The sequence below is a fragment of the Manacus vitellinus genome, unplaced genomic scaffold (assembly GCF_001715985.3).
Source record: "Manacus vitellinus isolate BGI_N305 unplaced genomic scaffold, ASM171598v3 scaffold_4_pilon, whole genome shotgun sequence".
Lineage (NCBI taxonomy): Eukaryota > Metazoa > Chordata > Aves > Passeriformes > Pipridae > Manacus > Manacus vitellinus.
Window position 1 is genome coordinate 41,469,910 of NW_021940604.1, and position 25,558 is coordinate 41,495,467.

Sequence of the window (25,558 nt, forward strand, 5' to 3'; positions counted from 1 at the left end):
TTTAATTTGAAGTATTATTGGAACAGTCTGTTGTTTTAACTTTCCCCTACTTTTGAGCCTGAGGTTGGTAAAAAGGGCACTTCATGGTATTTGAAATATATTGATGTGATAATGGTTGTATGCTTAAGATTTAAATTTGAATGAGCTATTATGTTAAGGCATGAGATAGCTTTGTTTTATGGAAACCAGTAGTTGTTCTTCTGCTTTTTTCTTACTTTATTTAAAAAGTTAGCAACAACACTGTCAGTTTTGAAATTCAAAAGCAAAATATTATTTCTGTCTGTCAGTACCTTGGCTGTTCCTTTGGAATATCACAGTTAACTTCCATAGCTCTCCTCTTACCTGAGATCTAGGGGCAAACTGAAGGCTCTGGACAAGGTTTTAGGTGGGTTAAGTTCCCGTTAGTACTTTGGATTAACAGGAATGTGTTCATGACCTTTAACTAGTCATTGAACAATTGATCAAACCAGATACACTGATCAAAGGTTAATACTCAAATATCTGTCACTAACTGGACTAGTTATTTGGTTTATTTTGCACAAATAACTGAAGGCTGTTGTTTTTCATTAGTTTTCTTGTGCTGTTCAGTACCTGTCATGTTGAAGGTGATTTGATTGGCATATTTTCTAGTAAGCTCTCTAAGAGAGAAAGAAAAGAGTGTATAAACAGAATAAATGCCAGAGGTGGAGAAACAGAGACAAAAAAAATCTATTACCAATTATTAATTATGTAAGAGGTTTCAAACTGACTTTGGTTTGTTGTCATAAAATTGCTACTAGATTAGGCCTGTATCAAATCTTATTTTTTTCCCAGAAATCCTTCAACTTTCCTAAGAAGAATCTTTCCTGATTTGTATCAACAATTTTTAAAATGTTTTGACTGTCAAATTTGGTTATGGTAATGATTATTCTTAAATACCTGCTATGGTTTTCTAATGTTCGTATTTCCTGTAACATCTCATAGAATAACATTTTAAAATTACTAAAAAATATAAAATCACAGAGGTGTGGATTTGTTATGAGCATTTCTTCTTTTTCTGCAAACATAATACATAATATTTAATATTGGTCATGCTCAAATGGAATATCTGTGTTAATATGAGTAAAAGCCGTGTTGCATGTTTGCATGCCTCAGCATGTTATGGATAAATTTCCACAGAGAAACGTATCTCCCACAAATTTACATTGGACTATGAGAACCATCATATCTGAGCAGTGATGTAAATAGCTGATTAAATTGTAGAGGCACAGGCCAGAATTTATTTGCACATTAAATGCAACATTTAAAATAATTTTAAGAGAAACCTGTTGCTAGAATTGTTGATACAATTTTAAGAGAACTAAACTTTCAGCAAAATATCATAGTTTTACAATTGTGTCACTTTAAAATGATCAATATCAAAAGCAGCAATAATTATGATTTATTAGCAAAGCTACCATTTTATGAAACAGTTTTGTATAGAGACATGCAGTGCAAATAACTAGTATTCCCATTTAAGATAATTTTCTTTGTGGTTACAAATTACAGTACAGTTCATTTAGAGTTATAAATACACAGCATGTCTAGATATCAGCCATATTTTAAGCTGGAGCTTGCAGTGAATGAAAATGTAAGCTTCTCTTTACTACTGGTGTGCTATTCAAATATTATGAAAATTGCACTTTCTTGCATATATTTATTAATAAAAATTAATATATACAGATAAAGAAATATTACAGCGTAAGGCAAAACTCATTACAACTCATCAAACTTTGCCTGTACCAGGTGCTTTAAATGTGCTCCTTCTAGTTAATATAACTAATCATTATTTTAAATGTTGGAGACATAAGCAAATTTAAAATATTCATTGTTCTTTCTGTAAGATTTGCTTAAAATTTAAATAAAACAAATCCTGTTTTATCCATTATATCAGTTAATATATAATTTATAATACCTTATATTTATAACTTAGGTGCAAAAGAACCTAAGCAGGTTTGGGAGGACAAATAAATATACTGGTCAGAATTTTTAGGATCTAACTCTGTAGAAAAGGATATATAGATAAAAATAGAGAATATAGAATTGCTTGAAAATCCATAATGTTACCTCAACTTCTGTAGATAACTACTACTTAATAAAGTTATTATTTCACATAGAATCATAGAATAGAATCATAGAATCAATTGGGTTGGAAAAGACCTCCGAGATCATCGAGTCCAACCCTTGGTCCAAATCCAGTCCATTTACTAGATCATGGCACTCAGTGCCACGTCCAATCTGCGTTTAAAAATCTCCAGGGATGGTGAATCCACCACCTCTCTGGGCAGCCCATTTCAATGTCTGATTACTCTCTCTGTAAAGAATCTTCTCCTGATATCCAACTTAAATTTCCCCTGGTGGAGCTTAAGCCCGTGCCCCCTTGTTCTATTGCTGAGTGCCTGAGAGAAGAGACCAACCCCCACCTGGCTAGAACTTCCCTTCAGGTAGTTATAGACGGTGATGAGGTCACCTCTGAGCCTCCTCTTCTCCAGGCTAAACAACCCCAGCTCCCTCAGCCTCTCCCCATAGGACTTATGCTCCAGTCCCTTCACCAGCCTTGTTGCTCTTCTCTGGACCTGCTCCAGCACCTCAATATCCTTTCTGAACTGAGGGGCCCAGAACTGAACACAATACTCAAGGTGTGGCCTCACCAACGCAGAGTACAGGGGAAGGATCACTTCCCTGGTCCTGCTGGTCACGCTATTTTTGATACAGGACAAGATCCCATTGGCCTTCTTGGCCACCTGGGCACATTGTTGGCTCATGTTGAGCCTCCTGTCAATTAGTACCCCCAGGTCCCTCTCTGCATGGCTGCTTTCCAGCCACTCTGTGCCCAGCCTGTAGCGCTGCATGGGGTTGTTGTGGCCAAAGTGCAGGACCCGGCATTTTGTAGTGCATAGGACAAAACCCACATAGGCTGTGTAACTTATATTGCAAGAGCAAGATAGAAAAAAACTCCTTTTTAAAATAAAAGAATAGATAAGAATACATCAGTTTATGATTCTAATAATAAGATTTGGTAACTAAACTGGTGATTTTTAAATAGTAGTTTTGTCAGAACCAGTCAGTTGTTGCAGCACTTTTTATTGCAATTGTTCAGGACTTCTGAAAAAGTATGTTTTCTACTTTTTTTTCACCTTATTCTATCATGGGACTTCTTATAATTATTTCTCAAAGTAAGATTAGTATTAATAATTGTATTGAAAACCTCATGACGCTTACTCCCAAGAGGTGTTTCTTTGCCATGAGTTAGGGAATCCGACTATCCATTACAGAGCCAATAACTAATATTAGAGCAGGCCATGTCTGTTTTTCAGAGTAGGAGCTACAGAGCTAATTGCAGATTTTCTTCATGTGTCCAAAGTCAATTTTCTTTCTTTTGTGGAGCACCACTGTTCATCCATTCACTTTCACTATTACTACATCCTGTGAAGAACAGGTAAATAATTAATTACCATAAGATGGGAAGGTAGTATAGTTGATGGGACTTCACTCTGCATGGATCTTGTTTTAGTTTGGTCTTGTTTAGTATAAGTGTTAAACCTAATGAAGATGAACAGGTATCCTGTTTTTGTTTTGCTGTTTTATTTTGCTTTGTTTTGTTTTTAAATAAGCTTGCTTATTTAGGACATAAATCAAAACAGAATTGAATAATGAAAACAATGTCATAGTGAGAAATGAGAATCTTATTTTCTTAGTGAATACCTATAATTATGCAAATGATCAAATCAATAACAAGTTAAAAGTAAACCTGAAAGTAGTAACTCAGAAAAGACACTTAAATTAACAAAAAAGGCTGCATAAATAATGTTAGGATCTCAATATGGTTTAGAGCAATTGCAAATATGATTTCACAGATGTTTACATTTTTATGTTCACATTTATTTCACAAGGTTAAGTAAACTACTGTTGGTACTAGCAAAATGAAGTTCCATGAAGCTTTTCTGAAGGAGAAAAAGCTCTGCTTGCAGCAGAAAAAGAGTTTTGTAGTGAAGTTTTCTGTAGAGGTTGGAGTACATTTCCCATTATGTGCCAATGCTAAATGGTCTTATGATGTGCTCCTCCTTTTTGACCTTAATGGAAAAGAGTTGCTCCACAAGAAACATGGTCTGGCAAAAGGACTTGAAACATACAGAGTAAAGGGGCATTTCTGCCCCCAAAAATGACCCAACTCCATAGTATCTTTAAAAATTAAATTACCTTCATTTTTCTGTGGACATGGAAAAAGTATCTGGAGTATATATTTATACTGTAAAAATTCTGCTCAACCTACACAAGCAAAGGACAGGCCTGAAGATTTGCCTTGTTCATAATTCAGATCCTTGTTGTGTGTGATGAAACTTTTTCATTGTAGTTTCAGTTTACCAGATGTTCAGCTGCCATTTTCCAGTTAAGTAACATTGATTATGTCTTAAGGAAATGATTAATTCTTCATTTACAGTGTTGGAGAAGGGAAAATATGCAAATACTCTTAAATGGCAGTTTCTTACCACACACATAGATAGTGGGATAAATACATGCTAATGTGTGTGTGTGGTTCTGGGTATGAATGAAGGAGATCAAAAAAATTACAGTTTGATCTTGTATTTAGCTGATAAAATCTACTGTTCTTACACAGACTGTGTTATATATTGTACAGGGAATAACTATGGTATTTACACATTTATTGTGTTCTTAGAGGACAAGCAAAAGATAATTTGAAGGAACTCAAAGGTACCATTTATTTTAGTTTTCTATAATGGATAGTAATACATAATTACAGTAAATAAAGGGGGAAAATATATAAATAGGTGTTAAATTCTCTTCCTTCAGTCTCTTGTTTGATTCACTGTATACTTTCTACTACACATCTTCCTGTCATTTTATGTTGTTCGGTGTATGCTATGCCCTGACTGACAATCCCACCTCTCTGAGCCTTTCCTCATCTGAGAGATGTGTCAATCTCTTCATAATGTTATTGGCTGGACTCTTTCCAATAGTTCCATATCTGTCTTGTACCAGGCAGCCCAGAACTGACACAGCACTTCATTTGTGGCCTCTCCAGGGCTGAGTAGAGGAGAAGATCACCTCCCTTGGCATGCTAACAGACTCCTCTTTATGCATCCTGGGATGCTGTTAGATTTCTTGGCCACAGGGGCATATTGTTGACTCATGTCCAGCTTGGTGTCCAGCAGGACTCCTAGGTCCTTCTCTGCAAAGATTTGTATCTATCAAAACCTTTTTTATCTGCTTACACTTGGATATAATTTATTTCAACATGTCACTCTCAGTCACTGTAAAACTACACAGAGATGAAATAATATGTAAGAATTTTTAGTTTGCTTATTGTGCACATATGCATGATATACATATATGTAAGAAATATTTTGTTCTTGATGTGACAATCCTCATGTAATGAGAAATCTACAAATCATAAACTTTCAGCAATTGATTGACAAATACTTTTAGTGAGACTAGAAAAATACTGCTACTTTCTAAACAAAACTGTTGGCAGGCCTCCTTTCACTTTTAATTTTGTAATCCATTTCTGGAAGAGCTTTTTGCAAGCTAGTCTTTATCTGGTATATGTGAAAACCTAACCTAGTAATAAAACAGTTTTTAGGAGATGTCTGATACTTACTTGTGGATATGGATTAATAGTGCCCATTTTTGCCCATTTTGCACTGATAAATATGTAGATAAATGAGGAAATTCTGTGTGGCTGTTATGTAATAGGAATCACAAACATATGTGCTAGTAGTGTAATTTGTCTCAAATGTATTTTCTCTTTTCTTTCCTTGGCACACTTCCTAGAAAATGTTTTTCTCTTTCCAAGTTCATGTCTCAGTATTACATTTTAGAAAGACAAAATGTTTTAATAAATTTTTTCTGTAACCTATAGAATCATAAAATTTTTAACATTGGAAAAGACCTATAAGATCATGAAGTCCAATTGTTAATGTTAGCACCACCGTGTTCACCATTAAACTATGCCTACAGGTGCCACATGCACATGTTTTTTGAACACTTATGGGGATGATGACTCAACTACTTCCCTGGGCAGCCCACTCCAGTGCTTAACCACCAGCTCAGTGAAGAAATTCTTCCTAATGTCCAACGTGAACCTCCCATGGCACAATTTGAGGCCATTTCCTCTTGTCCCGTAACTGGTTGTCTGTGAGAAGAGGCTGACCCCCACCTTGCTACAACCTCCTTTCAGATAGTTGCAGAGAGTGATAAGGTCACCCCTGAATGTCCTTTTCTGCAGAACAAACAACCCCAGCTCCCTCATCCACTCCATCTAGGACTTGTTCTCCAGACCCTTCACCAGCTCTGTTTCCCTTCTCTGGGCATGCTCCAGCACCTCAATATTCTTCCTGAATTGAGGGGCCCAGAACTGGACACTACTCAAGGTGTGGCCTCACCAGCGCTGAGGGACAGAGAAACAATCACTTCCCCACTCCTGCTAACTATATGATTTCATACAGGCCAGGATGCCCTTGGCTTTCTTGGCCACCTGGGCACACTTCTGGCTCATGTTCAGCCAGCTGTTGACCAGCACCCTCAGGTTTTTTTCTACTGGGTCGCTTTCCAGTCACTCTTCTGACAGCCTGTAGCACTTCATGGGGTTGTTGTGACTGAAGGGAAGGACCCGGCACTTTGCCTTATTCAATCTCTTGCCACCAACCTTGGCACATTGATCCAGCCGGTCCAGAACCCTCTGTAGAGCCTCCCCACACAAATTGATTCCATCTGCCCATGTTCCATGCCCTGTCTTAACTCAGAAAGATACCTTTCAAATTTATTTCCTGATTTCCAAAGTTTATCTCAGTGGATTCAGAAAATCCATGTCACAGAAATCACAGCAAGCATAGCATAGCAATGGTGTTTGTCAACATGAGAACTAAACAAATAGAATGCAGTTGGGAAAAATATGAATCGTAAATTCACTATGTACAAATTGGTTGGTGCAAAAGTTGATTTGACCAGTTATGCTAGAATATACAAGTAAACAATTTTATTTGAAGTCCTGGAATGAGTGGAGCTGTTGCACACTGTGTGACGTCCCAGGACAATCGTATTGAGCTTGACTTCAAACAGTTAACTTCCTTTCTTTTTTGTTATCTTTGCTCCGATAAAATGTTCTAAGCTTTTAATTTGGCAGAAGGAGGTAAGAATACTATTACAGAAAAGTCTGGGACAACTGCCCAATCTGGATTTTCATCAGCGTTCTGACTCTTAACTTTTTATATTTTTAAACAGTATTAGGAAATGAAATAATTTCTCTTTACTGTTTATATGAAGTTGATAGCCCATATATGTTTGAAATACCGTTGTCTGTTTGTCTCCAAATTTCAATAACAAAACAGCTAAAATGTAGCAAAGTTATATGCAGACTCCAAACACCTATAGATGCCACAATGCTGGTATGTTACACATTTGATCATCACACTGTGGCAGTCTATTTTTGCACTCAGCTTTTAAAAAAACTCCTAAACTTTTTTTACTGTCTGTTAATGTATTCCAACCATCAGTAATAACGCCTCTTGTAATTATATTAATGAGGAAACAAATTGTTTGTTTTACCTAATATATTTCAGAGATACCAATGTGATTGCTTGCCTGGATGGGAAGGAACATTTTGTGAAAAGGAATCAAATGAATGTAATTCAGAGCCTTGTAAAAATAATGGCACTTGCATGGATCTTTTCAACAGCTATCGGTAAGCACTGCATCTTCTCTGTGGCTGAATGATCATGTACCAGGAATGACAGGTTTATGCAACTCAACCCAAACCAAACCAATCAACCAACCAACCAAACCACCAAAGCAAAAGAACCCTGTGAATTCAAAACATTTAGCAAGCAACAAAGTTTGGAACTGTACTTTTTCAAAGAAAATATAGTATCTCTTTCTGTCATCTTTTCCCTGTAAGCACAGGAGATGCTTTAAGAGTAAAAGTAGTGGGAGTGGACAGTTATAGAGTCTTGGATGAAGAGATTATATCATTGCTGCCACCTTGTGGCTTAAAATGACAACAAAATAGTAATTTAACTAAAATTTATAGCCACTCAGGCAAAGCATGAGAATTTGACACTAACCATATTAATTTTGCCTTAAACCCCAATTTTTATTTTATGCATGCTTTTGTAGTTTAAACATTATTTTGTTTCAGTATTATGGGGATAAGAATTTCACAAACAATCCAGTAATGAGGTTCTGCTCTATGTAGACAGGTTTTGTCTCAGTTATGATGTCAATACTAGAACAGTCTTGTAAATGTCTTAATAGGTATTGTTATGGCTGCATAAAGAGCACAGTGTAATAACCGTGCATGGTGCATAGTCTAGTTGTTGTGCAGTGATTGTATTCCGGGTAATATAGACAATAATCAGAAAGAAAACAGTTAACAACAGACAAATGATTCCCCAAATAGCCAAAGATAAATTTAACTAATTTAAATAATACATATAATATTTTTTGCATTAATTTAAATCCAGAACTTAAGGGAAATACTTTGCCATGTCCTAGAACTGGCTATTCAACATCCTATTTTGGAAAAATATTTTCAGTTTGATAACAGAAAAACAAGTGTTGTGATGTTAAGAAAATCTGTTAAAGTCTTTTCAACTACTTTTTTTTTTTCACTTTTTAAAGTCTGTTGGGATATGAAAAAAATTGTTAACTATTTTTATTTTCGTGGTCCTTTTTTTTCTGATGCTTGTAGTTCTTTGTAGTCTACTAACAAAAATTATGTTATAACTTCATATTGCTTATGCAGGCTTAGGTCTTTCTTTATGGCAATTTGAATTCTTACATGTTGTAATGGATTGAATAGGCAATTTCATCATCCTCAAGGACAATTCTAGGTGTATGAATATTTTACAGCCATGAATCTTTACCTGCCTTTACATTTCATGAACTTTTTCAACCTCTGGGGCATTCTATGTATTGCAAAAGGTAACAGGGCTTCTCCTGATTTTATTCAAACTGGGTCAGCTACATATGCACTAATCCAAGGACCCCCCATTTTTTATTGAGAATAAAATGCTCCAAAAGTACTTTTTCTGCATTTGAGAAATACTGAACTGTTACAGAAAATGTTTCCAAGAAAATTTGTTTGAACTGTAAGCACCATACGTATTTTTCCTCAGAGCTATCTGTCCTAGCTGACATAATGGAACAGAAAAATTAGACATATTCTTGAATCATCATATACAAGGGTCACGATAACACCAAACAAAAATTCTTTAGAGATACTTGTAGTTGAAACTGTAAGTTTGAGTCTTGGAAACCACAAGGAAAATTAGTGTGGCTTGATGTTTTAGTCATATAATCTAAAGTAATTTCATTTCAATCGTTAGAGCTGTCATTTTGTCAATCTGTTTTGCCCCCGCCCCTGCCCTCCCTCGTACCCGGTAACGAGCATGGATTTAAGGAACATGGACACCAACCTTAAAAACAAGTGTATAAATTTACTATAATGCAGTGGCTTATGAAAGGATACACTTAACGATGCAGCTAATAATTACTACAAAGAAAGTCTTATAGTGATTAAGAGAGCTACATCACCAGTTGCCCTAAGTAATTATCATCATCCAGACCGCACTTCAGCTGAGAAGGCCCTGATCACAGTGGAGGTCTGGAGAACCTCTTCCCAGCAACTGGGAAATCCTATGCAGTGTGTCCACCCATAGGGGAAGCCTCATCTTTGCTTTGAGAGGGTCCAGCTTATATAGTGTAAAACAAATTAGCTTACATCACTCGATTGTTGCAGAAAAACAATCTGGCTTTATTCTCCTCCTGGTTTTCCCCTTAGGCCTGGCCAGGGCCCAAGGTAAAATGACGAGTCAGTTTGGACTATTATCAAATGCCCCATGACCTTGCTTAGTCTCTAAATATAGAATTATGACTGTTTTGATATCTCAAATATGAACCAGCTGCCTACTGTTCCCATGACCGTGGCTGAAAAGAAAGGAGTATTTATAACACATACAAACCTTACTAATTATTGATAATATGCTGTGCTAACAAGTATAAATGTGTATTCTTAAAGCATTACTAAGGATTATATAGATTCTTCATTAATAAGCAGATATATGGCTAAATGCAATACTAGGCTAAATATAATATTAGGTTGGAGAGTTCATCTTATAGGTCAGCTTTGGCTCAGGGCTGGTCCTTCAGGCCCCAGCATTATAGCTGTCCTAATTTATACTCACAGATGCTAAAAGATATTCTGCTTTTTTTATAATTACTCTTAATTTAAAAAATGTGTTAGTTTCTATTACCTTTGGTAACACTTTTCTGTTGAAACATACATCAACAAGACAAAGTGTTTGTCTAATGGTAGCTAAGCAGTGGCAGTAACTACAACCTGATCCTGACGACATTCAGCTATATCTTTAAAATTAAACATAGTTTTTAAAATAGGATAACTGTATTCTAGCTACCTAATATGAAAGATCATTGGCATTCTTGAGCTGTGCCTAGGCATTTTTTTGGACAAGCACTAGTTGGTCTGGACCAAACTCAGGCCAGCAACTGCTCTGAGAATGCAACAGTGATAGACAATGCAATTTCTTTGCCTGTGGCCGTATTCTGGCACTGTTTATTTGTCTACTGTAAGTTTAGCTGCTGGCAGCAATGCTCAGAATTTTTTGAATTTCTTTGAAGTTGGCCACACCACTACCTGTACTTGATATCCCTTCCAGCTTAATGTAAAGGATAGATAACAGAGATTTCTTTTATGCTTTGATAATCCTCATTAGTTTACTTTCTCTTAAGTATTTGCAAATCCAGCTGAAAACATCATATCTTTAAAAACTAGGTAATTTATTACGCAACAAATATATTTTTGTATAAGAAAAAGTGTGAATATAATACAAAATGAAACATGTCCCTACCAAATTCAAATCTGTAATCAAAAAATAATAATACAAACCATAATTACTAATTAAAAAATTCACTTTAAGTTCAATTTTTTAGCTGGGGCTATTTTTTGCTGAATCTTGATATGAAAACTAGCTGCCAAAACTGAAGAATCAACAATTATGGCAGAAAAGAGTGCTTTTCTTTAAGGACTCCATCATAGGAAAATAAATCACATTCTAACAGGAAAAAAATTAAGCCTTCTCAAGTGCATATTTTAAAAAATAAAACAGGTAAGAAAGATACTGAATCAATAGTCAAGATTGAATAGTTTGTTACATATTTTCCATTTCATTTGAGTTAAATTATGTTCAGCTGATAAAATAAAAAATACCTTTTTCTTCCTTCTCAATTTTCAGTTTGGCACACGGCACAGCAAATATATTAATTTAGAATAGTTTCATGCATGTATTTCCAGTACCCTATGAACCTCACTTTGATTCTCACAATAACATGATCTCTCAAATTATGTCTCTGAACATTTATTGAGAGATGCATCTACTTCCAGTTGAATTCCCTATTTCTTCTCTATTGTATCAGCTCTCCTGATACTTCTGAGGTTTAGCCCTAAAAACATCAAACCCTAATTAAAGCCCCTGTGACTCCTCTGCTGTTACCAACTTACAAGGAAACTTTAGCTGAAAATCTCTTCAGCTCTTCTTGCAAAATAATAGGCAAAAACTTTACGGATGAACCAGAGTTTCTAATGATGTAGAATAGTTTGGAACTCGGCTGTAATCATTATGACATTAGAACTTGGAGAACTAAATGTCTTCCCAAAGTACTCCATACTTTCTCTATATTCACATTGAATCCCACAGAATCATACTATTTACCATTTTATCGGTATCTGTTGTTGAGGGGTTTATAAAGAACAAAACTGGTAAGTGTCTTATTGCTGTTTTTCTTGTTATAACATACCAATGGACTTGTCTGTACTAAACAGGACATTAGACCTACCTAACTATATTTTCTGATGCCATCTATGCATCTTATATTTTTTATAACAGTTTTAATTTTTTTTCACTTGAGTACAGGAAAGGTTATCCTTTGTCAGCAGTTGAATCAATCCACTAAGACACCACTTTATAATCCCTGAGTAAACTGAAGTCCAGTTCTTCAGTGAGAGAAACAGGAATCACAGTGGCCTGTCCTCATTTTTCCCATCTTTCCTCTCTTCATTTATCACCAATGTTTTATGCTTTCTGCTCCCCTTCTTCAAAAGAAAAATGCTATCTTGTCTGGCCTTGACATCTTACTTTTGCAATCAAGACCCCTTCCTGCTTGGGTTGTTTTTTCATTTGTTTTTCTTTGGAGACCAACATTTTTCCTGCCTGCTCATTCTTATCCTTTAGATTTTAGTTCTGGCACATGTTTTCTACACCCTATTTGTGCATCTATATCAATGTGTCCATTGCCCCTTCAGAGTATGGATGTTATAAACCTAATTGTGTTACAAAATGCTGTGAGTGGTGATATGGTGTTACAAAATATTTACTCATATTCTCCAGCCATGCTATTTTAGGGTGCATATGTCTGGAAAAAATACTGAGTAGAGTTCCTTTAGCCTGCTTCTAGGCTCCCTTTTTTGAGTACCATAGTCCTCTTCTTTTGGCTAAATGTGATACAGATCTGGGTCTTGTTTCAAGTTATGACTGGATCACACATAGGTAGTGAAAAAATTATAGATAGTTTTGTAATGTCATTTGTATACCTCTAATTCTAGGAGCTAGTTTTTTCTTTTCAGAGGTGGCTCTGCTGCTGAAATATCTTCCCACTAAGTTCTGCAAGGATGAAAGTTGGTAAATGCCAATGTCACCTTGAAGTTTGAGTCTCAAGTTCCTTAAGCACTTCTGAGAAATTACTGATAATATGCAAATATATTTTCTGTATTTAAATGTTCTTCATTTAAACTCTTTTGTTCTTTATCCTGTCCTGTAAGGGGCCATGGTTTTCCTACCTCCCTTTTGACTCCATCTGAAATAATGAATTGTGTTCATAGAGGTGAGTATTTTGAGTAATTTCAGAACTCATCTCACTCTGCAGTAGTCTTCCTTAGCAATGCTTCAATTAGTAACCATGCCATGATCACCTTTCTTTGTCTTTATTTAGATAATAGTTTATGTCAGCTGACAATTTGAATAACTGTGTTGTCAGCCAGAGCTAGACTTATCCTGACTCCCTCTTGTTACTTTCTCGGTGCATTCCCAAATACAACATCTTGTCCTGTTGCTTCATAGCATTTGAAGCCATACCTTCTTTTCAGAACAAAAAAATAATCTTTCATTAGTTTAACTGTCATCTAAGTTCTTAAAAAAAGACTAGTCTTACGTCATCAGGATGTATTCAGTGTCATGCACACCATGAACTTTAATTAGAGTAGTGTTACAGAAAACCACTTTTTTTACCCCCTTCCAGAGAGGATTTATTCAGAAAAGGGAAGTCAAAATCAGCCTCTGCTTTTCCTCAGAACTATGCAAGAATTTTTCTGTGCCAAGTTTTAGAAGCAGGTGATTCCTAAGTTAAGGATGTGTGAGCATGTGAAAGATCTATAAGTAAAAGCATGCTTATTTACACAGTGTATTTTAAAGATGTGCTTATTTCTGAATGAATGAGTTTTAAACTGTCATGGAATTCAAAGGTAAATCATGATATGATTGTAATTTGAATGCTGTGTTCAGTTTGCCTTCTGTTTTTACTGCATTCCTTTTAACTACTGTTATACTCTTCCTTACTTTTTTTCCCCCGGAAGCAATAAACAGCTTTTCCCACAGATGGGGATCACCTTGGTATTTAACGGTCCCAGATGCCAAATGCTGAAACATTTTCTTGCAAGCAACAACTGGTTTCTTATCTGGCATTTCTTCAGGGTTCTTTGGCCAACTCTTCCTTTCTTGCTGTGGAGACTTTTCTCAAAACATTTGTCTGTTGCACTTCTAACTTATCTTTCTCTTGGAATTGTAGGGTTTTTCCTCATCCTAGTTCCAAGTTAGGTACACACCTCTTACTCAAAACCATCTTTAAAAGAGATTTACTAATTAATCACCTAAATTCAGGAGATTTACTAATTAATTACCTAAAGAAATTTGTGAAAGTAAGAACAAGTGCTTCCTCCAAAGATAGCAGGTGTTTTATAGTTCATCTCTGGTAATACTGCTAACAGCTGGAAATGTGTAGTATGTTGCTTGTTATACTACAGTGTGTGAAATGAGCTTTAGGGTTTCCATCGCCTTAAGCAAACAAGAAAATATTGCTATGCCATCTCAGCAGCATCTACTAAAAAGTCACTGACATTTTGCACCCCTTGGGGTATCTTTTGGCCATAATTCAGTAGTCTTCTCAAAGGGCAAGGTCATTTTTATTCAAAATCCTAATGAAACATTAAAATTTAAAAAAACACGCAGTAAGTGCCTGAAAAATACCTCCCTGCCCCCCAAAATCAGTTCATCAACTTTTTGCTCCCAAACAGAAGGATTGTTCCCCATGGTATATTTTATCATTAGATGATGTATTTTAAATAAATTTTTTGTAATGTATTTTGTTTACGAACACCTAAAGAACATGAAATGAACTCATAGGTTACATAGGAGTGCAAATCAGTTTCTAAAATAATAAGGTACCTGATGTATAGATTTGTGCACATATGAAATGTAATATAAGTTCATCATGGCTGTAGTGCAGTTAAACACTTTCAGTGCAAATAATGTACAAATATGTGAGCACAGCTAACAGATGAAGCAACTTGCACGGTATTTTCTGGGCTCTTTCTTGAGATATGCTTAGTTTTCTGGGAACTCCTTCTGGGGTTATCAGAGGATTGCTGGGAACTCTTTGGGGAGCTTCAGGGTGCCTGGTGCTCTCAGGAAGGGGTAGCTACAGAAGGCTGTGACTGCTAACCAGCTGTAGTAGTTCCACACAAGCTTTGTTGCGAACTTTTCTTAATTGATGGAGATTTAGACCTTTTCTTTCCAGCTGACCCCTCATTAAGGACAGTCAAGCATCCTTTCAGCAAATCCTAGGAAGAGTGTGTGTAACTTTCAGTGTAACTTTCAAGCCCAGAGCACAGCCAACAGAGTAGAAGAGGCGCAGAAATTCCGCTGAGAACACTGCTTACTTACATAGTGAGGTGCTACAGGCGCTATCCCTGACCATCCACAACATGTTAGAGACCTCAAACCAGACTGAGCTCCTCAGGGAGAATGCAGTTCTGCAGGCCTGGGGCTGCAGAGATGTTTGGGACCTCTTTCTGAGGCTGGGACCAGAGGACACAGTGTCCTTTCTTGGAGGAAGTACTTGTATGCTGGAGGAGGATCTGTACTGCCAAGTAAACTAGCTACAGGAGGCAGTCAGCAGACTGTGCAGATGAGATAAGAACACCATGTTCTCCAAGGCCCTACAGATACAAGAACCTGAACTCCCAGTCATAGTGAAGGCAAATCAGGTAGAGTCTGTGCATAGGAGGTTTGGAAATGGACACTCCAGTTGTGATAAAGGCTAGAAACCTGTAACATTCACAACTGGATGAGGGCTCCTGACCCATTTGCAGCTCTGCCACTAAAAAGTAAGTTCAGTGACCCAGTAGCAGAGAAGGAACTAGAAGGTCTGTCCAGTGAAGCATCTGAATCAACTAAACCTGAGTCATGAGGCAACACCAGAAGGAAGGATGAGTGATGGCAAACACTGGGAGACTCTCTGCTGCAGGATCCTGATGGGAGGTATCATGAATCCTGAGAGATCTGGCTCATGTCATTGTGTAGTCTCTAAAAGGTCTTGGTGGCGAGGAAAGGTTCCTAAGGATTGGAGAAAGACAGAAAACACATATATGCCAGAGAATGGAATGGGAAAAGGCAGAAAAAAAGAAGGCTGGAAATGGAAAATGTCACTGCTACTTTCAAGAAAGGCCAGAAGGGGGATATGTGAGACTGTGGACTGATCAGCCTCACCTGGCCCCCGGGAAGGTGATGATGCAAATAACCCTTGAAACTGTTTCCACACACATGATGGAAAAGAAGGTGACTGGGAGCATGGTTTCACAAAGGGGAAAGCATTCCTAATGATAGCATTCAATGAGATGACTGGCTTGACAAATAATGGGAAAACGATGGATGCTGCTTCACTTAACCTTAGCAAGATTTTGCTCCTCATAGACAAAACTCGCTAAATTACTGGACACAATTCATCTTTGACATAATTCCTCCCCTCATCATGTTATGTAGTAATGATATTAAAACTGAAATTCAATGGCTTGTCTTTTGAACCATGGAGAATCAGTAATAAACAGTTCCACATAAAAAGGCAGGACGTAGATCCCATTCTAATTATTATAAAAGCTGTATTTTTTCCTCTATTTTGAAAGGTCATTAGTAAAACTTCTTGGAAGTTAGTTTCACTTCTTGGAAGAGGTTTCATCGGTTTCAGAGGCATTGTTCCTTAACCTATGTTCTTATAGTAAGTCTAAAATGGTCAAGAGTCAAAATTTTCGTAAATTTATTCCGTCGGTTTTAATGTCAAAGTTACCTGTTATCTGTGTTTATCTTGTCTTGAAAAAGTTTCACAGTAAAAACAAAAGCAAGGTTTCATCTTCAATTATGAGGTTTTTTGTGTTTTTTTTTTGAAGTAGAAAAAGATTTTCGGAGCATAACAGTCACAATTTCCTTTTAAAACTCAGAACAGGCTAGCAAGTACAAAATTGGTTTTGGAGAAAAACATTATTGTATATTTAGAAAATATGTTTGGAAAAGTATGAGTTATTCAGCTAAAACAGTTGCATTTTTGAAATAATTGATTTTATATGACATTACATTAAGAAATATATACGTATGCATGTACAAACTACGTTAAATGGTTCTGGTATAAGTAAACTATACACAACACAATTAGAAAATCAGCATTGGCTTCCCCACCACTAGTTTCTCTGAGTAACTCAGTTTTAGTTAATAGTCTTTTGGGGTTTGTTTGGGATTTAAACTATTGTGCTCTTTTAGATCAATAGAAGTATTAAAGGAAAGTTTATTTAGACTGCAATTACAGATAGTACACTATTAGAGGTCCCTCTATAAAACAGTGCTCACTCGTCAGCAATAGCAAGCAGACAAATGCAGGATCATCATATTTTCTTCCACAAAATGCCAGTTTGGATGTATGAAAAAAATCTATCAGAGTTATAAAAGAGAGTCTTTATCTTTGAAGGTCACAAGTAGAGAAAAGGGGCCACAAATACAAAAGTCACACATCTCTATGAGCATCCATAAGTATTGTTATGTATGTCTCTTGGGCTTGTTCATTCCCTGTCTGGAAAGGACAGTCATAAAATTTTCATAGGTTTGCCTTATTGAAATAACTCAGTCAGACACCCATAGAAGAAAGTTGGATTGCTTATATTACAGTAAATATCAAAGGTAGATAAAGACATAACTGACTCTTGAAGACCAACTGAAAATAAGTTTTGTTCCTTATTTTTATAGCTTATATCAGAACAATAATCTTTATAAGGACAAAGCTATTTTTTGAAATGCTGGTTGCCAGGACATGACAAGACAGATTTTGTTTTGTAACAGAATCTCTAGTAGGGAAATAGCTACCTCTGTGTGACTGCGGTATTTGAGCAGTACAGATATTTTTTTTGTTTGTTTTTAATATTGAGAAATACTGTCTGACTTATAAATGCTTATTTTGTCCTTTTCTTATTTATATACTTGGAAGTTGTAGCACTCTTTGATAGAATTTTTCAAGGGTTTACTTAAATAATGCTTTTCAGGCAAACCTCAGCCAGGCCTGTGTTTGGTGGTCTCTGGGTAAATTTAGTCATGGGGGATGAAATGTTACTGCGTCAGTTGTTTGTTTGAAGTTACAAGCCACTGACATCATTAGGTGAATGGTAGGAGATTATAATTTGGCGTATCGACAAAGGTCAGTTTGTGCAAATTTTTTTCTTTTCTTTCTGTTATTTTAATAACAAATGTAAGAACAGAGACATCCCTGCTTCTTAATCTATTTCTAAAGTATTTTCTAGACTGCCCGTATTAATTATGACACTCTCTATCTTTTCGAATGTTTTATTTCATATAGGCTCCTTTGAAAATCTGAGTTTATAATGTTGAGATTGGCACTGGGACAGTTGTTCTCATGCTAAGTGATCAACCAGATAAGCTTTGATGTGCAATTGACTGCTTCTGAATGTTGAAAATTCTTCAGCAGAGCTCTTAAAATATATAAACATTGATAGTATATGGTTACCTAATTGGTTCTAGGTATAAAGTATTCAATGTGTTCTATGTTTGGAATGAAAAAAAAAAAAAGGATAGTAATTAATTTATTCAAATATCAAATACATGCTTTTTTACACCACTGCTTCCATTCCTGGATCTGATAGTGCTTCTTCTGTGATACACTTGGGGTTTGAGTAGACTCCAGGTAGAGATCAACTGGCAATTCTGAAAGTAACTAAAAAACTAGCCATTGAACATTGGGGAAAAAAAAAAAAAAAAGCTAATGAAGACATCTTGCTTAAATGACAAAAGTGTTTGTGGAGTTCAGAAACAGCCTGACACATGAGGAAGAGAAATATTTCTTTGTCTCATCCCTTCAAACCATTATGCAGAGGTCATTTGTACAGACTTCTGAATTGGTGTGCATTACATTCAATTCTTTTTCATGTTAAATTTTCTAAATGTCAAGGTAATCTATCTTCAGGGTTAGATTTGTATTGTTCATGCTTCATAAAATTGCAGAGTTGCAGCATGTTATCTACCACTTCATGTTGCTGTGCTAATTATTGTTAATAAAGAGCAGCAATTTTAATTACCTTTACTTGGTCTTTTTTTGTTGCCTGTGGCAGAAGGAACAGACTAGGAAAGATCTCCTTTACTCTCCCAGAGCAAAAGTACCTTCCACTGTTAGCACTCTACCAAAGAGTTCATTTTTTCTCTTCTGTAATCAGTACCATCTCTGTACACAAGGTGAAGGGCTTTGAGGTCAATTGACAGAATTACTGTTGCATTGCTAAACTTTCCAAATTTAACAAATGTCTCTCCTGAAGGGGTTATTGCCTGTACTTGGGTGATAGCTTCTAGTGTTTCAGTGTAGCATTCTTCTTCCTTTCAGATTTCTCAGGTCAAAGAGGACTTGTCTCAAAATCGATGTACTAAAACATTGTAAGAGTTTTAGTAACTGTAACTCTCAGAAAATATCAGAGTAATACAAACTGAGAAAATGCATTGAGCTAATTTCCATACAAACTAGGCCCTTTACACTGCAATCTAGCACAGAGGAAGAGATTTCCAAGGGGAAATAGTGTTGAAGATACCAGTTTCTGTAGGTGCAGCAATAAACCCAGTACTACCACAGTTGTCATCAAAGATCAGCATTAAATTAAGAGGGAAGAACACAAGCAAACAAGCAACCAGGGAAATGGAAGCCTTTTATTCAGAATCCTTGAAAGACGGTGAGTCATCCAGATAGCTGACTTATTTACCATCTGAGACTAACAGATTGACTTTATGTAACTCTTGGAGGCCACATGACAACTGATTCTCTCTGATTCTTGAAAGAATGAAATAACACTTCTTTTTTCTTTACTAAAGTCAATCACTACCACCCAAGATACTGGAGGTAGATTATTTACTTTGTATTCACTGTCAAATTCATTTACTGATGGTCTGCTTTTACAACTTAAGAGTTTTCTCTTTCACGAATCTTGGAGAAATGTTACCTGTTAGAAAGAATACAAATTGTGTATTTACTGTCAGATTGCTGGGTAAAATCTTCAGTGAGGGATGAAGGACATATAGGCAAGAAATGCAACTATTGATGTCAGGGACAAGAGATGGCAAGATAAAAAGAAATGTGTGTCCTTTTCCCTTTGCATTTTGTCAGGACCTAAAGGAAGTTTAAAGGGGGTTTAGTTAATAGAGGATGCTACTCAAAAAAACAGCTTCACATGCCAAAATTCATAACATTCTATGTGGGGGTCTGCAGTAATTCAAGAAATTAATGGTGCTGCTCAGAAGATTGTTTTACACACTAAACACAACTGCAGACATATCTTTCTTACTCTTGACTCTGTTGTGTGTTAACTTGCTAAGCTGCATTCCAAAATTTTCACGACTGATAGCCTTTCCATGTAACTTTGGCAGTTTGGGAGACAGTATTTTTAAATATTTTTAAAAATCTTGAACATGGTAAGTAGTTTTTCCTAGTACCCTAGATAATAAGCAAAACAGGAAAGCAAAATTGAAAAAAATACTCCAAAACATGGGAGTAACTTTTTTTGTATTTTTAAATGAATTTCTGCTGTGTCTAAAATAGGAATTTCAGTACACAAAACTGATGGCAAGAAACTTTAACATTTTCTATGTGGTCATGGTCTATTAAAAAGACTGTTGATACCAAACCGTATTGTATTTTCTGGTTCCAAGTTATATGGCCTGAGTGATCCTGCCATTGGACGGCAATAACATTCAGTTATATTTACTTTGTTGTCTTCCTTAATTAAAAGTATTCCAAATACTTGGTATTTAGGCTTTTAAAGCATAATTTTTTTCTAATAAGACAGTTTTACTGATGATTTTTAATTATTTGAATGTTTACCAGCTGAAACAGAAAACAGTGTAATTTCATCTGGCTTTGTAGATCAGATAATGTGCTGTGTTATCCTTCTTGAAATAAATAAGAAAATAGCTTGATCTGAAAAGGAACGGAGTGTGTACCTCATCTCTGTGGCTCAGTAGTGTGAAAGTTGCCTGCAGCCTGACATAAGATGTATCTTGTATTCTAATTCAGGAAAATGGATAAAGAAAAACAGCTGCATTAAAAAAATTGGAAGTTGAGAGTTGAAATACCCTTCGTAGGATGTAAAATTCTGTTTCCTAAAACAGAAATGTGTGCATTGCAGCTGAAGTAGAGCTTAAAGTAAAAGCTGAAATGCAGCTTGTTGTCTCATTGAGCTGAATGTTACCTTGTGATTGTGTGAACTCATTGCTTCAAAGAGAGGATTAAGGAAGAAATATATGGAAAACAAACAAATGTAACTTTCTCTGTCTGATGCTCTAAATTTTTTTTTATTGATGTGTCATGTTCCTGAATACACAGAATATTAGGAATAAATTTTAGCTACTGTTACCAAAAGGAAGAATATGAGCAGAGGATTATGGGAGGAAAGTATACAGAATAAAGAAAATATACCCTAAAAACGAGGAAAAAGAACAATTAATAAAAGACTGAAGCAATTAAACTGGAAGGGAATGAAAACTACAAAAGCCCCCTGAAGTTCTTCTGTTTGCATCACACATGTAACAAGCACACCTAGACATTATTACAGTAGTAGAAACATAATCTTTTTCTCTCTCTTTCCAGCATTATATCTCCCAAATAATTTTTCTCTAGTTTGGGGTCAATATTCACTTACATTTTCAGGTTTAAGAACAAGCTGAGAAGGTTCACCATATTATATTTGCAGATTTTATTTATTTGTATTGTATTTCATGTTTTCTATGTAAAAAGGTTAATCCTTCTGATTTCTCATTCAGAAATACATTATTAATCATCATAATCCTACACGTATTTTGCGTTCCATGATGCAAACTTCTCAGACACTTAAAATTATTAGGCACACAATAAGGAGTTCATCTGTGCATGCCTGTCATTACCTGGCACCATTCCCCAAGTACTTTATGTTTTCTTAGCCACCGTTTTGGATTAACTTGAAGACTGGAAGTGGTGTAGATACTTCCCATAAGCCAGTATCTACATCTCAGTTACACCTAAAAAATGGTAGGTGTATGTATGACAAAGGTAATAATTTTGTTTTTCCTAATTTCAGCTCCCCATCATTATTCTAACAGCCAATAAAAGCAGGTGGACTTTCTTTCATAATTTAATTTATAAATTGATGTTCACCTATTGATTTACTCTATGATGCACAAATTGCTCTTTGCTCACTTACTGATTAATCCTTTGGAAAGAGATGAGAGGGGAAGAAGAGATATTTCTTCCTGTGTGTCCACTTTCTTGCCGTACAGAGTTTGGAAACTTATTTGATCATGGCAGAAATGAGCATATTGAGGAATCAAAACCACTGGATAATGGATCAATTTCTTAGCTATTTCTTCCTTTGTTTAATCTTTTTATGCCCTGAACTTCATAACTGAAATTGTTGCCTAAAATTCGGCTCTTAAAGAAACCTCTAAGACTCAATTTGTGAGTTTATGGAGGCAGACATTCTTTTACTACAGTGTGTTGGATGTGCTGGGAATCAGTTTGCCAAAGTTCATACCAAGGTATCTTACCTAAAGCTTATATGTTCGCATTACGTGATTATTCATTTTTGTTTCTCACAATCCTGTTACATATTCGTGGTATTTCCCAGCACTAATTAGCTTTATCCTTATACATATCCTTATAAGGTCTCTGAGGGGCTTTACCAAGGATCTCTAGTGGTCATTTCTATTCAGGCCCTCAAAGTTCTAAGTGACCACTTTATGAACTCTTCTAGGACAACTGGTTATACAACAACTCCCTGTTGCTTGCTTGGCTCCTTCTGTAAATACAAGTTCCTTTCTTTATTGTTTATTTACTCTGCTTGGCTGGTTTCTTTAAATTGCTTGGTTTGGCTATATGGTAATTTTCTATGGTATATTTTGTTGCAAGCACTACTAGTTCTGTTACATCTCTAAACCCTGCTATCAAAATCAAACCAAGCTGTTATTTATTTCACTGCTAATGAAACTTCCTATTGACAGATCGACAGCCCAAGGAACTGAACTTCCTAGCTGACTAACCAAAACTGCGGCGGTTTAATAGCTCTTTCTTACTCCAAATTGAGCAGATGAGAGGATAGTTCAGTCTGTGTGTTGAGATCGCAACTCAATTTACAAAAAATTGGTGATGACTCTTGTAGTAATTGTAATAATGAAGGATGATATCATAGTCCTAAAATCATTTAGGTTGGAAAGGAACTATAAGTCTGTCAAGCCACAGAATCACAGAATATGTTGAGTTGGAAGGGAGCCACAAGGATCATACAAGTCCAATCGTTAGCCCTGCACAGGACCATCCCCAAGAATCACACTACGAGGAAGAGAGTATTCTCCAAACACTTCTTGAACTCTGTCAGGCTTGGCACTTTGACCACTTCCCAGGGGAGCCTGTTCCAGTGCCCAACCACACTCTGGATGAAGAACTTAAACCTCCATTGACACAACTTCAGACCATTCCCTCAGGTCACTAGAGAGAAGAAATCAGTGCCTGCCCCTCCTCTTCCCCTCACAAGGAAGTTGTAGACTGCAATGAGGTCTCCCCTCAGACTCCTCTTCTCCAGGCTGAACAGACCAAGTGACCTCAGCTGCTCCTCATAGGGCTTCCCCTCAAGGCCCTTCACTATCTTCGTTGCCCTCTTTTGGACACTCTCTAACAACTGAATATCTTTCCTATGTTGTGGTGCCCAAAACTGCACACAATATGCAAGGTAAGGCCACATCACTGCAGAGCAGAGCAGGACAATCCCCTCCCTTGACCGGCTGGCAATGCTTTGCCTGATGCCCCCCAGCACGTGGTTGGCCCTCCTGGCTGCCAGGGCACTGCTGACTCAGATTCAACTTACCATCAACCAGAACCCCCAGGTCCCTTTCTGTGGCACTGCTTTCCAGCATCTCATTCCCCAGACTGTAAAAACATCCAGGGTTGTTCCATCCCAGCTGCAGAATCCACCACTTTTGCTTTAGAACTTCATATGATTGGTGATTGCCCAGTCCTATAATTTGCTGAGATCTCACTGCAGGGCCTCTCTGCTTTCAAGGGAGTCAACAGCTCCTCCCAGTTTAGTATCATCTGCAAACTTGCTTAGTATCCCTTCCAGTCCTGCTTCCAAGTCATTTATGAAGATGTTGAAGAGCACAGGGCCTAAGATGGAGCCCTGTGGAACCCCACTAGTGACAGGTTACCAGTCTGATGCTACCCCATTTAGTATTACTCTTTGTGCTCGGCCCATGAGCCAATTGTTCACCTACAACATGATGTGTTTATCCACCCTGTGCTGGACATTTTGTCCAGAACGATTCTGTGAGAGACAGTATCGAGAGCTTTACTGAAATCCAAAAAGATTACAACCGGCTTCCCTTGATCAAGTAGACGTTACCTTGTCATCAAAGGAAATCAGGTTTGATAAGCAGGACTTTCCTGAAGCTGTGCTGGCTGTGACCAATGACCGCGTTGTCTTTGAGGTGTTTTTCAATACTTCCAGAATAATCTTCTCCATAACTTTACCAGGCAGTGAGACTGACAGGCCTGTAGCTTCTGACGTCCTTCATCTTGCCCTTCTTGAAAATCAACAATGTTCACCAGCTTCCAGTCATTTAGAACCTCACCACAATGAACTGTAACAATGAAGGATGTCCTAGCATTCCTCAAAAGCAAAGCTGAAAGGTTTATACCTGCCCTCCTGACATGCCATCATTGATGGACTTTATCGACACTACAGTGAAATATATATATATTTGAGTTAATTAAGATTTTAATTTTAACTTAAGAGTTATAACTTAGTAACTTAGGAGTTTCTCAGGCAACAAGACATGCCATTCTTAAAAAAAAAAAAATTATGGTCCCCTTCAATGGGATACTACAGTACTTTCACAGTGCCCAGAACTCCATACTACAGTCAGGCAGACCTTGGGGATTGGTTGTACACCTGCGCTGAACTGTATGATTCATTTCAGGAGCTTGAATTAGAAAGCACTGGTGTGGAAAAGATTTTCCTGTTATTCATGTTAACCAAAAGTTTTCTGGCATACCTAGAAAAGGGCAATGAGTAAGCAAGTTTATAACACAGCATTTTTATTTCAGGAGTTAATTGTTCCTGCCTTCTTAACTACAGCAATAAAAGAAATAGGAATTTTAGTCTTTGCCATTATCCTTTATGACTTTGCCTCAATCATTTAAAAATTCTACCCCATTTCTATTGTTCATAAAGATTATTATATGTGTGCCAATTAAAGAGCATGAAAAAAGAGCGGAATAAAAACTAACATTACTTTTGTGATGCAGAACAGATTTAGCAACTAGTTTCATCCTCAGTCTTAGGCACTTCCCTATCACTGCCCACTTCTCTTATTCTGTAGCCTGGCTGTAGCCACCAGACCTCCCAACAGAAAGGGCTATTGTTTGACAGCAGGCAGGGAACAGAGGTGTCACCCCTTCCAAGAGGGATTGTTCCAAGAGCTGAAGCTGGAGCAGGGGATGCATCTGTCACTGGGCCTCAGCACAGGGGTTAAACCAGTGACACACAGCTCAGGGTGAGCTGTCGGGTCAGGACACAGCTGGGGGCTTTATACAAGCAATGGCAAAAGTCATAGAATCACAGAATCATAAAATGGTTTGTTTGGAAGGGACCATTAAAAAAATCACCTAATCCAACCCACCTGCCATGGGGCAGGGAGATCTTTCACTTTATCAAGTTGCTCAAAGCCCTGTTCAACCTGACTTTGGAACACTTCCAGGAATGGGGCATCCACAACTTCTCAGGCCAAACTGGTCCAGAGTCTTACCACCCTCATTATAAAAAACGTTTTTCTTATGTCTGAATCTACACTCTCAGTTTAAAACTGTTCTCTTGTCCTGTCACTACAGACCCTGCTAA

The 25,558-nt window shown here is 36.8% G+C and overlaps 1 protein-coding gene across 1 annotated transcript in view; it reads left to right on the plus strand.

The window, feature by feature from the left end:
- Positions 1–25,558, plus strand: part of EYS (eyes shut homolog) — a 766,416-nt gene that overhangs the window by 262,554 nt on the left and 478,304 nt on the right. Inside the window, 1 exon segment of the mRNA XM_018077885.2 lies at positions 7,599–7,720. Coding sequence (XP_017933374.2) covers positions 7,599–7,720 — 122 coding nt within the window.